This window comes from Salvelinus namaycush, chromosome 21 (assembly GCF_016432855.1).
Source record: "Salvelinus namaycush isolate Seneca chromosome 21, SaNama_1.0, whole genome shotgun sequence".
In the NCBI taxonomy this organism is placed as follows: domain Eukaryota; kingdom Metazoa; phylum Chordata; class Actinopteri; order Salmoniformes; family Salmonidae; genus Salvelinus; species Salvelinus namaycush.
Genome location: NC_052327.1, coordinates 17,993,504 through 18,006,495, shown reverse-complemented (window position 1 = coordinate 18,006,495; position 12,992 = coordinate 17,993,504). Strand labels below are relative to the sequence as shown.

Sequence of the window (12,992 nt, the reverse complement as noted above, 5' to 3'; positions counted from 1 at the left end):
CTTAAAATAAAGTGGTGATCCTAACTGACCTAAGACAGGGAATTGTTACTAGGATTAAATGTCAGAAATTGTAAAAACTGAGTTTAAATGTATTTGGCTAAGGTCTATGTAAACTTCCAACTTCAACTGTATGTGTAACATTTTTTGATCTACTCAAAGATCCACTATTAACATGTTTTAACCACTCCTATATAAATGGTCAACTATCAGGTACTCATCAAGAAGGTTTGAGTTCACTACTACTGAAACAGGACCCAGGTGGTAAATATAATCTAATATATACAGTCCATAAAAAAAAACTGGAGGCCACTTACTTCTGTGTTGTGATGCAAACATTGTCAGATATTATTCATCCTAACCAGACAGTTTTATTTTTACATAGACAATACATTGGAGATAATAAGACAAGTACTTGAAACAATAAAACACCATGAAAAATCTGGAAACCAGGCCTGGTATTCATAGCTGACTTCGAAAAGGATTTTGAAAAAATACAATTGGAATTTATATAGAAATGCCTGGAATATTTTCATTTTGGAGAATCTCTTATACAATGGGTTAAAGTTAAGTATAGTAACCCCAGGTGCAAAATAGTCAATAATGGCTCCTTCTCAGACAGTATTAAACAGCCATTGAAATGTTAGCTATTAAAATCAGATCCAACAATAATATCAAGGGGCTAGAAATTCAGGGCTTAAAAACAAAAGGTGTCATTATATGCTGATGATTCATGTTCTTTTAAATCCACAATTTGGATCCTTCCACAGTCTCATAGAGGATCTAGATACTTTTTCTAACAGTCAATTAAACCAGCCCAGAATCACTGTTCCCCATTCTCCACCCAGCCCAGCCTCCATACCTCTCTCTTACCTTCCTTTTCTTTTCTATCTTTCTCTCTTTGTTTCTTCACTGCTGGCTGGTGTGCCTGCCTGGCAGCTGGGGCGTTTGAACATGCAGAACATGCATGCTGCTAAACATCCATCAATTGAACACGACCCTAAAACACCTCCCATGCTTAACAACCCCCCCATCTGCACTGTCAATTCACAGCCCAGCTCACTGCCAACTAGGCGTGTGTGTGTGTGTGTGTGTGTGTGTGTGTGTGTGACAGAGAGAGCTAGAGCAACACAGAGCGAGAGAGAACGCGACAGAGAGCGCGACCAAAGAGAGCGCGACACAGAGAGAGCGAGAGAGCGCGCGCGACACATAGAGAGAGAGAGCGCGCGCGACACATAGAGAGAGAGAGCGCGCGCGACACAGAGAGAGCGCGCGATACAGAGAGAGCGCGCGATACAGAGAGAGCGCGCGATACAGAGAGAGCGCGCGATACAGAGAGAGCGCGCGACACAGAGAGCGAGAGAGCGCGCGACACAGAGAGCGAGAGAGAGCGCGACACAGAGAGCGAGAGAGAGCGCGACACAGAGAGCGAGAGAGAGCGCGACAGAGAGCGAGAGAGAGCGCGACAGAGAGCGAGAGAGAGCGCGACACAGAGCAGCGAGAGAGAGCGCGACACAGAGCAGCGAGAGAGAGCGCGACACAGAGCAGCGAGAGAGAGCGCGACACAGAGCAGCGAGAGAGAGCGCGACACAGAGCAGCGAGAGAGAGCGCGACACAGAGCAGCGAGAGAGAGAGCGACACAGAGCAGCGAGAGCGACACAGAGCAGCGAGAGCGACACAGAGCAGCGAGAGCGACACAGAGCAGCGAGAGCGACACAGAGCAGCGAGAGCGACACAGAGCAGCGAGAGCGACACAGAGCAGCGAGAGCGACACAGAGCAGCGAGAGCGACACAGAGCAGCGAGAGCGAGAGCGCATGCGAGGCGAGCGGTGTGGTTAGCATGTTATTCAGTACATACTGTAGTTATTGTTTGCTTTTCTAAAGTCAATCAACCTTGCCAGCTAAAATACTGTAGTTAGAAAAGCTAGCTACTCTAACTTGAAATTACTTATTGGTAGCAAGTTATGAGGTTGGGAACCTACAGTGTTTCTGGGCTAGCTAAAACCAACACCATGAAAGTGGCTAGTAGTATTACAGGAAAATTCTGAGTGGGATGTGTCCCTGTACCCCATATGGGCATGACAGCACGCGCACGCACACACATCTATTTTTCTCTGTACGCTTAGAGGCCAGTTCTGAAAAAGGCCCACTTCACTGTAAAGGAATCTGTTAAAAATACATCACAGATATCAGTTCTGTTCCGAGTTCTGGACTCAGTGAGCAGCACTGCCCTGTCCTACATCGGCACATCTTAACAGCACAGACAGAACCGCCTTGAGAAAGAGCCAGCACTGATAAATCTCCCCTTAATCACCACCACTGTCTCTGTCTGTCCCTCTCTCACTCTCCTCAGTCTGCCTCGGTTCTCTATGGAGTGAATCAAAGACGCTATGATGGGCCCTAGTTCAGTCCAGGGATCACTGATGAGCTGAACTGTCCCAGTCATTCACACAGAATGTCTGAGTCCATCAGAGCATGTCCTGTCAATCAGCTGGCACTCAGTACATTGATAAGAATGGGGGGTTCAGATAGACAAAATGATTGCGGACAAAGCACATTATTTCAATAGCGGAGCGTAGTTGCTCGTGATAATGTGAAATTTCAATGACAAATCATGCAAAGATGCCTAATCTTGATTATCTCATGATTATGGTAAAATGGTAGGGGTATGATACATTCCTCAATGCAGCACCTGTCTGTAACTTATCACAATGAGAGGACCAAGGCCCGTCATTATTTGAGTAGCAGTAATCAAACAGATAGATGGATGGATACCCACCAGCCAGACATAGTGAAGTCCCTATAGAGCATCCTCTTCCCCACCTCCTTCCTCTGTACTCGTCTGGGGAACTCCAGATGTGTAAACTCTCCCCCTAACAGGTGTGGCTGCATGTAGGCCTTCACATAGAAAGAGGAGAGAGAGGAGCGTGAAGAGATTGTCTTCCTATCCCCTGGGCACGCCAGTCAATTAAACCAGCCTAGACACCAGGCAAAAGAGCTAAGCTTAGTAACTGTCAGTGAGTAACTGAGCAGACCTGGGTTCAAATACTACTTGAAATCTTAATTTTTTTTGAGCGTTTGCTCTACTCTGATAAGTGGGGTTTGTTATTTTTGGTCTATTGGTTCCATTGTGCCAGTCAGGCTCAATCAAGGCCAGCTAAAATATTTGAAATGATTTCAAATACTATTTGAACCCAGGTCGGGGACAGAGAACAGCCCGGGTTCACTGTGATTCAGAGGGTTGTGGTAGAGTTCCTCCTCTTACCAGGAACTGTGGGCGTTATTACACCAGCACGGACCAGGTAGGAAGCAGGTAGCAAGCATAGTGAATGTCTGAAGAGGGAGGGAAGGTCATGCATTGTGATACAGTGTCTGTTGAGTTCCTCCACTTACCAGGAACTGCAAGCGCTGCCGCTCTGACTCGGGTGTGAACTCTGTAGACATGGGGATAACCTCTCCACCTCGGATAATGATTGCTCTGTGCAGGACAAAGCAATCTGTGTTAATTCAAATAGTTGGAGTGTTTATTTCAGTGTGTGCGTCTGTGTCTCACCTGCTGTCCCCGGCATTTCCAACGTAGAGCTTTCCGAGTAAAAAGAGCGCACACAGAGCAGTACAGCCTCCTGAGACGTTAAACACAGCCTTGTCTCTCTCAATCTGGGCATCCTGAAAACCAAACACAGAAATATACACTGAGAGTACAAAACATTAGGAACACCTTCCTAATATTGAGTTCCACCCCCTTTTTCCCTCAGAACAGCCTCAATTTGTTGGGGCAGGGACTCTACAAGGTATCAAAAGCTTTCCACAGGGATGCTGGCCCATGTTGACTCCAACGCGTCCCACAGTTGTGTCAAGTTGTCTGGATGTTCGTTGGTGGGGGACCATTCTTGATGCCCACGGATTCACCTGGTCAGTCTATGTCACGGAAAGAGCAGATGTTCCTAATGTTTGTACACTCAGTGTACATATACACGTCACAATAACACAACACATACATATATCATAAATACACATACAACACACTCACATAAATACACATGAAAACATACACTACCAATCATAAAAGAAAACACTTTTTTCCCCCACTACAATATAGCACATAAAGACCTGCTATGGATTAAAATCCTTGCTACAGTAACATACTGTACATAACATGAGAGGAATACGTCAAGGAGAGATAAAAAATGATGGAAACCTGAAGACGAGGTGACGTTTGAGGGAGTAATCGTTATTACACGGCTTAATTAGGTCGATTATTACTAATTAAACCAAGAGAATTATTTAAAAAAAATCTATGATATTAATTAGATGAATAATTAATCCGTTACTGAATTAATCAAAAAGCTAACATAAGAAGTTGAACCAACCAAGCTATAGTTCTCAACCTATATATTATGTACGCTCACTAGTTCACGAGTTAACCCTTTGTTATCTAAAACTATCGTAAAAGTGTCGTGGAAGAGTTGAATTGGTTTGAAGCGCAAACCAGAGTAAGTAGCCTTGTCACAGCAAGAAAGGCTCTGGCTCGGTGGGCCCATCTCATATTTCTGTAGCGTGAAGCAGCTTGATGTACAAGGACACTCGTCTATCAGGGTCAACAATCCTACTCTGAGACGTTGGCTGTATAAATACAGGCCGAGACCAGGAGGTGATGAGTAAAAATGTGTGTATTTTGGGTTATAGCAATGTCATGAGTCTCTAGCACAATGTTAAGAGTGACAAAATAATGTCCGCTAATTTACTCTGTCCCTAGCTTGTAGTCCCCTGTGGAAAACACACTCACGCTAGAGCACTCTGCCTTGCGCTCTTCTGCTGGCTATCAACTATCTGATGAAGCACACTGTGTGTGTTTCTGTGTAACAAGGCCCTAGTGACACCCCAGCACCCTCCACCCTGGCCCCACCACTGCTGTCACCTTGGAGGAGAAACACATTGCTCAGGAATGTGTGTGTGCATTAGGGAGGGGGAACTTAGTGAACAAAATGTGTCCTTCACCGAGGGTAAGTTATGACTCTGTAGCAGTGCATACCTACGTATCCTGCTATCAAACGCCTGTGGCTGCAGGGAGGAAAGGCTTCAATAATGAACATGTCTGCATAAACAACTAGCTACACCCCCCCTGCAAAAAATGTTTTTAACACCCTTGCCTATCTTACACTAACACTCGCACTTGTCTTGTCTCGTCTCACTAGCGCTGATTTAATGAGGACATTTTTGTTGTTTACTATGACTGGGATATGTAGTTGTATCACCTAGCTTAAGACGAATGAACTGTAATACAATGTAATCAAAGTTCATGTGTCACGTGCACAGGATACAGGGTGTAAACGATACAGTGAAACGCTTACTGCAAGCTCTCCTCAACAGTGCAGTACACTTTCAAATCGCTCTCATCTGCTAAATGACTAAAATAGGTCAATGCAAGACAACAGTTAGGATTATGGTTTGCACCCTATTGCAGGTTCATTTGACTGCAGCTTTAGTAGGGTCTATACACAGTACATGTCTTTACAGGGCGGGAGACTAGGCCAAAAATCGGATCTCCCCCAGTTATTTATGTCCTTCTCAATGTAAACAGTGTCGTCATCGTGAGCCACGTTTCTTTTTTATGTTTAAACATCTCCGTGTTTATTAGGCTCTGGCAGCCTCCTCCAGAAACAGCCCGTGGTGGTGATTCATGTCAACCTGAGAACTAGAATCAGAGCCAGTGGTTGGTGGTTATCCCAGATAAGATGAGGGGTAAAACTAGTCTGAATTATGCACCACCATCACCCAAATCAGTGACAGATTTCACTTGAGAATGAGGTTCATTAAAAATAAGAAGCAAGATTAACGAAGAGATGGGGAGCAAAGCTCCAGACAAGAGCCAGACAAGAGCCAGAGGGGATGAGGAACAAAAAAAAGATGGGAGAGAAGAGGGATACGGATTGCCTTGTGCCTGTGAAAAAGAGTGAAGAGTGAGAGAGAGGGGCAGAAAATAGCTTTATCACGCTATGAAATCAAGTATAGGAATGAGCTGAATATACTGTGGAATATCATGGTGAAGGTTTTTGACTCTATAACGATCAAAAGGCAAACATCTGCATGACATACACTCAACTGCATCGACACGACAGTGAACTGCTTTCTGATGAAATTGTGCATTTATATATAGACGTTTAATCTTAAAGCCTTGTACGTCACACATTCATTACAACACAATCGTTAAGCATCGACACAGTCTGAAATGTGCACAGGTGCATGGGAAATGGTGCATTATTACAGTTGATAGTTTGGGTTGACAGTGACACTGGACTTGGAAAATGACACTAACTCACTCAATGGATGGCCGCACACTGCCATCTAGTGGTGATGACGAGAAAAACAACAGCTACTGCTGCAGTACCCAGGTTTGTCTGAAGTCATGTGAGTTATTGTAAGGAGTTGTGTGAAACAGATGAGACCAGAATGCAGTTGGCACTCTAAGTGATCAACATTTCAGACTTCGATTGTATCAGTGGACTAGACACCAGGTGGTGAACTCTCTTAGCTCTCAAGAAAGGAAACACAACAGCAGAATTTAGCGAGTGCCAAAATTTGTCTTGAAGCCAAAGCCAGAATCCTCAACAACAAGATGAAACAACGAGGCTAATAACCAATGACCTTTCTGACTCCTCATTGGCCAAAGCCTGTCAAGACCACACTCATGAATGGCTGTGTGTCCGACCACTGGGCCACTCAGTGAGCTAAGTCGAAGTCCACACATCCTCTTACAGCACCACAACCAGATGGTGAGCAGCACTGAAACCTTTGGCCTGCGGGTTAGAAGGGGAAAAAGTCCATAAATCGTGGTGCTGTGGACTGACTGGCACCATATGCTGCTGATTTGAGGAACAGCCACAGATAATGGATTAGAGAGACTGGGAGGGAGGCAACATGCCGACGCTAAACGCACCCTTATCACTGGCAGCCAGCTGTTAGACGCCACTCAACTCTCAGTGCCAAAGAACTGCTGAGGAAAGCAGACACAGCTAAATATCGAGTTAATTCAAATCAAACCTGGAGCGATGACACAATCTATTTCAGACATACAGTTGAAGTTGGACGTTAACAAACACACTAGCCAAATACATTTAAACTCAGTTTCACAATTCCTGACATTTAATCCTTGTAAAAAATTCCCTGTTTTATGTCAGTTAGGATCACCACTATTTTAAGAATGTGAAATGTCACAATAATAGTAGAGAGAATGATTTATTTCAGCTTTAATTTCTTTCATCACATTCCCAGTGGGTCAGAAGTTAACATACACTCAATTGCCTTTAAATTGTTTAACTTGGGTCATACGTTTTGGGTAGCCTTCCACAAGCTTTCCACAATAAGTTGGGTGAATTTTGGCCCATTCCTCCTGACAGAGCTGGTGTAACTGAGTCAGGTTTGCAGGCCTCCTTGCTCGCACACGCGTTTTCAGTTCTGGCCACACATTTTCTATAGGATTGAGGTCAGAGCTTTGTGATGGTCACTCCAATACCTTGACTGTCCTTATGCCATTTTGCCACAACTTTGGAAGTATGCTTTGGGTCATTGTCCTTTGGGAATACCCATTTGCGACCAAGCTTTAACTTCCCGACTGATGTTTTGAGATGTTGCTTCAATATATCCACAATTTTCCTGCCTCATGATGCCATCCATTTTGTGAAGTGCACCAGTCCCTCCTGCAGCAATGCACCCCCACCCCCATGCTTCACGGTTGGGATGGTGTTCTTCGGCTTACAAGCATCCCCCTTTTCCTCCAAACATAACAATGGTCATTATGGTCAAACAGTTCTATTTTTGTTTCATCAGACCAGAGGACATTTCTCCTAAAAGTATGATCTTTGTCCCCATGTGCAGTTGCAAACCGTAGTCTGGCATTTTTATGGCGGTTTTGGAGCAGTGGCTTCTTCCTTGCTGAGCGGCCTTTCAGGTTATGTCGATATAGGACTCGTTCTACTGTGGATATAGATAGTTTTGTACCCGTTTCCTCCAGCATCTTCACAAGGTGGGATTGATTTGCACTTTTCGCACCAAAGTACATTCTGGGATTGATTTGCACTTTTCGCACCAAAGTACATTCATCTCTAGGAGACAGAATGCGTGGTCCCATGGTGTTTAGACTTGTGTACTATTGTTTGTACAGATGAACGTGGTACTTTCAGGCGTTTGGAAATTGCTCCCAAGGATGAACCAGACTTGTGGAGGTCTACAATTGGTTTTCTGAGGGCTTTGCTGATTTCTTTTGATTTTCCCATGATGTCAAGCAAAGAGGCACTGAGTTTGAAGGTAAGCCTTGAAATACATCCACAGGTACACCTCCAATTGACTCAAATGATGTCAATTAGCCTATCAAAAGCTTCTAAAGCCATGACATAATTTTCTGGAATTTTCCAAGCTGTTTAAAAGGCACAGTCAACTTAGTGTATGTAAACTTCTGACCCACTGGAATTGTGATAGTGAATTATAAGTGAAATAATCTGTCTGTAAACGATTGTTGGAAAAATTACTTGTGTCATGCACGAAGTAGATGTCCTAACCGACTTGCCAAAACTATAGTTTGTTAACAAGAAATGTGTGGAGTGTTTGAAAAATGAGTTTTAATGACTCCAACCTAAGTGGATGTAAACTTCCGACTTCAACTGTACAGGCAGAGTACAACAACCGGACAGTTCTTCTTAGAAATAAAAAAGAAAACTGTATTTAGACAATGCTTACTAGTCCTATTCCCACTGCCCAGTAAGCTGTGACGTTGATCTCATTATGCCAACTGTGTATCTTCAGAAAAAAAACCTAGTTGCTAAGCAGATAATGATGGGAATGATGGGAGCGCTGCAATGTCTCTTACAATGAATGTGCAGTAATTAAATCGATGCTGCAGTGTCCCTTATATACTGTAATTAATTCAGGATGGTTAGTATGTTCTTTCAGACCAGGGCTGAATTCACCAGGGCACAACATACTGGAACGTTCAGAAAGAAATAGATCATGTACAACAGACATGCCTGTCTCAGATGTAGAACAGGGAATCACATCAACTCTATTCATGACATTTCTATCTGCAACAATCCACAATGTTAACCTACTGAACATGGCAATGAACTCACCATCTCTTTGAAGGCATTCTCGATGGCTCCCATCACCAGGCTCTCATGATGGACCTTCTTCTCTGTGAAGAACCTGGTGGGAGGGGGGTGACTGGGGGAGCCGGGTGCCCCTGCGGCCCCCCGTAGTGAGGCGGTCCTGGTGATGCCCCTGTGGGTGGTGGGGGTGAGGTTGGTGGGCTCTTCCCCGAGGATGATGGGGACCAGCTGGGCCGGGTTCCTCAGGACATCCAGGACCTCTCGGAGGTGTTCTACGATGTGGTGCTGGAGCAGCTTAGACGCCACCACCGCCGCCCCTGAGCCCGCATGGCCGTCAAACAGCCCCCAGTAGTGGAAGATCAGTCCGGGCACTGCATCCTGGACACACAAACACAGACACACACATTTTGCAATGTCAAAAGCTGGCACGCACAGACAAACACAGGAGAATAAGTAGAACAAAACACAAACAATTAGCCAAATCAACATTTTTATAATTTACAAATATAAATATAAACTCAGCAAAAAAGAAACGTCCCTTTTTCAAGATCCTGTCTTTCATAGATAATTCGTAAAAATCCAAATAACTTCACAGATCTTCATTGTAAAAGGGTTTAAACACTGTTTCCCATGCTTGTTCAATGAACCATAAACAATTAGTGAACATGCACATGTGGAACGGTCGTTAAGACACTAACAGCTTATAGACGGTAGGCAATTAAGGTAACAGTTATGAAAACTTAGGACACTAAAGAGGCCATTCTACTGACTCTGAAAAACACCAAAAGAAATATGCCCAGGGTCCCTGCTCATCTGCGTGAATGTGCCTTAGGCATGCTGCAAGGAGGCATGAGGACTGCAGATGTGGCCAGGGCAATAAATTGCAATGTCCGTACTGTGAAACGCCTAAGACAGCGCTACAGGGAGACAGGACGGACAGCTGATCATCCTCGCAGTGGCAGACCACATGTAACAACACCTGCACAGGATCGGTACATCTGAAAATCACACCTGCGGGACAGGCACAGGACGGCAACAACAACTGCCCGAGATACACCAGGAACGCACAATCCCTCCATCAGTGCTCAGACTGTCTGCAATAGGCTGAGAGAGGCTGGACTGAGGGCTTGTAGAACTGTTGTAAGGCAGGTCCCCACCAGACATCACCGGCAACAATCACCGGGACAAACTCACCGTCGCTGGACCAGAAATGACTGGCAAAAATTGCTCTTCACTGACGAGTCGCGGTTTGGTCTCACCAGGGGTGATGGTCGGATTCGCATTTATCATAGAAGGAATGAGCGTTACACCGAGGCCTGTACTCTGGAGCGGGATCGATTTGGAGATGGAGGGTCCGTCATGGTCTGGGGCGATGTGTCACAGCATCATTGGACTGAGCTTGTCATTGCAGGCAATCTCAACACTGTGCGTTACAGGGAAGATATCCTCCTCCCTCATGTGGTACCCTTCCTGCAGGCTCATCCTGACATGACCCTCCAGCATGACAATGCCACCAGCCATACTGCTTGTTCTGTGCGTGATTTCCTGCAAGACAGGAATGTCAGTGTTCTGCCATGGCCAGCAAAGAGCCCGGATCTCAAGCCCATTGAGCGAGTCTGGGACCTGTTGGATCGGAGGGTGAGGGCTAGGGCCATTCCCCCCAGAAATGTCAGAGAACTTGCAGGTGCCTTGAGAGTGGGGTAACATCTCGCAGCAAGAACTGGCAAATCTGGTGCAGTCCAGGATGAGGAGATGCACTGCAGTACTTAATGCAGCTGGTGGCCTCACCAGATACTGACTGTAACTTTGGATTTTGACCCCCCCCCCCCCCTTTGTTCAGGGACACATTATTCAATTTATGTTAGACACATGTTTGTGGAACTTGTTCAGTTTATGTTGTTGAATCTTGTTATGTTCATACAAATATTTACACATGTTAAGTTTGCTGAAAATAAACACAGTTGACAGTGAGAGGACGTTTCTTTTTTTGCTGAGTATATAGAGTTGAAGTTGGAAGGTTATAAACACCTTAGTTTAAATGTAAATGTTTTAAATGTTTCACAATTCCTGACATTTAATCCCATTAAAAATTCCCTGTCTTAAGTCAGTTAGGATCACCACTTTATCTTAAGAATGTGAAATGTCAGAATAATAGCAGAGAGAATTATCTATTTCAGCTTTCATTTCTTTCATCACATTCCCAGTGGGTCAGAAGTTAACACACACTAAATTAGTATTTGGTAGCATTGCCGTTAAATTGTTTAACTTGGGTCAAACGTGTTGGGTAGCCTTCCACAAGCTTCCCACAATAAGTTGGGTGAATGTTGGCCCATTCCTCATGACAGAGCTGATGTAACTGTGTCAGGTTTGTAGGCCTACTTGCTCGCACACGCTTTTCAGTTCTGCCCACAAATGTTCTATTGGATTTGAGGTCAGGGCTTTGTGATGGCCACTCCAATACCTTGACTTTGTTGTCCTTAAGCCATTTTGCCACAACTTTGGAAGTATGCTTGGGGTCATTGTCCATTTGGAAGACCCATTTGCGACCAAGCTTTAACTTCCTGACTGATGTCTTGAGATGTTGCTTCAATATATCCACATAATTTCCCGTCCTCATGATGCCATCTATTTTGTGAAGTGCACCAGCCCCTCCTGCAGCAAAGCACCCCTAACAACATGATGCTGCCACCCCCGTGCGTCACAGTTGGGATGGTGATCTTCGGCTTTTCAAGCCTCCCCCTTATTCCTCCAAACATAACGATGGTCATTATTGCCAAACAGTTCTATTTTTGTTTCATCAGACCAGAGGACATTTCCCCAAAAAGTATGATCTTTGTCCACATGTGCAGTTGCAAACCGTAGTCTGTCTTTTTTATGGCGGTTTTGGAGCAGTGGCTTCTTCCTTGCTGAGTGGCCTTTCAGGTTATGTTAATACAGGACTTGTTTTACTGTGGATATAGATACTTTTGTACCTGTTTCCTCCAGCATCTTCACAAGGTCCTTTGGTGTTGTTCTGGGATTGATTTGCACTTCTCACACCAAAGTACGTTCATCTCTAGGAGACAGAATGCGTCTCCTTCCTGAGCTGTACAATGGCTGCGTGGTCCCATGGTGTATATACTTGCGTACTATTGTTTGTACAGATGAACGTGGTACCTTCAGGCATTTGTAAATTGCTCCCAAGGATGAACCAGACAATTTTTTTTTCTGGGGTCTTGGCTGATTTCTTTTGATTTTCCCATGATGTCAAGCAAAGAGGCACTGAGTTTGAAGGTAGGCCTTGAAATACATCCACAGGTACACCTCCAATTGACTCAAATGATGTCAATTAGCCTATCAGAAGCTTCTAAAGCCATGACATAATTTTCTGGAATTGTTCAAGCTGTTTAAAGGCACATTCAACTTAGTGTATGTAAACTTCTGACCCACTGGAAATGTGATACAGTGAATTATAAAAGTGAAATAATCTGTCTGTAAACAATTGTTGGAAAAATTACTTGTGTCATGCACAAAGTAGATGTCCTAACCAACTTGCCAAAGTTGGTTTGTTAACAAGAAATTTGTGGAGTGGTTGAAAAACTAGTTTTAATTAACTCCAACCTAAGTGTATGTAAACTTCCAACTTCAACTGTATATACAGTGGGGCAAAAAAGTATTTAGTCAGCCACCAATTGTGCAAGTTCTCCCACTTAAAAACTTTCATCATAGGTACACTTCAACTATGACAGACAAAATGAGAAAAAAAAAATCCAGAAAATCACATTGTAGGATTTGTAATTAATTTATTTGCAAATTATGGTGGAAAATAAGTATTTGGTCACCTACAAACAAGCAAGATTTCTGGCTCTCACAGACCTGTAACTTCTTCTTTAAGAGGCTCCTCTGTCCTCCACTCGT

General features: G+C 44.2%; 1 protein-coding gene across 1 annotated transcript in view; it reads right to left on the bottom strand.

Annotated features, from left to right (window-relative positions):
* The window catches only part of LOC120065798 (protein phosphatase 1H-like), a 51,757-nt gene that overhangs the window by 19,618 nt on the left and 19,147 nt on the right, over positions 1-12,992 (bottom strand). The window contains 4 exon segments of the mRNA XM_039016852.1: positions 2,777-2,895; positions 3,391-3,475; positions 3,551-3,663; positions 9,120-9,473. Of these exon segments, the coding sequence (XP_038872780.1) occupies positions 2,777-2,895; positions 3,391-3,475; positions 3,551-3,663; positions 9,120-9,473 (671 nt within the window).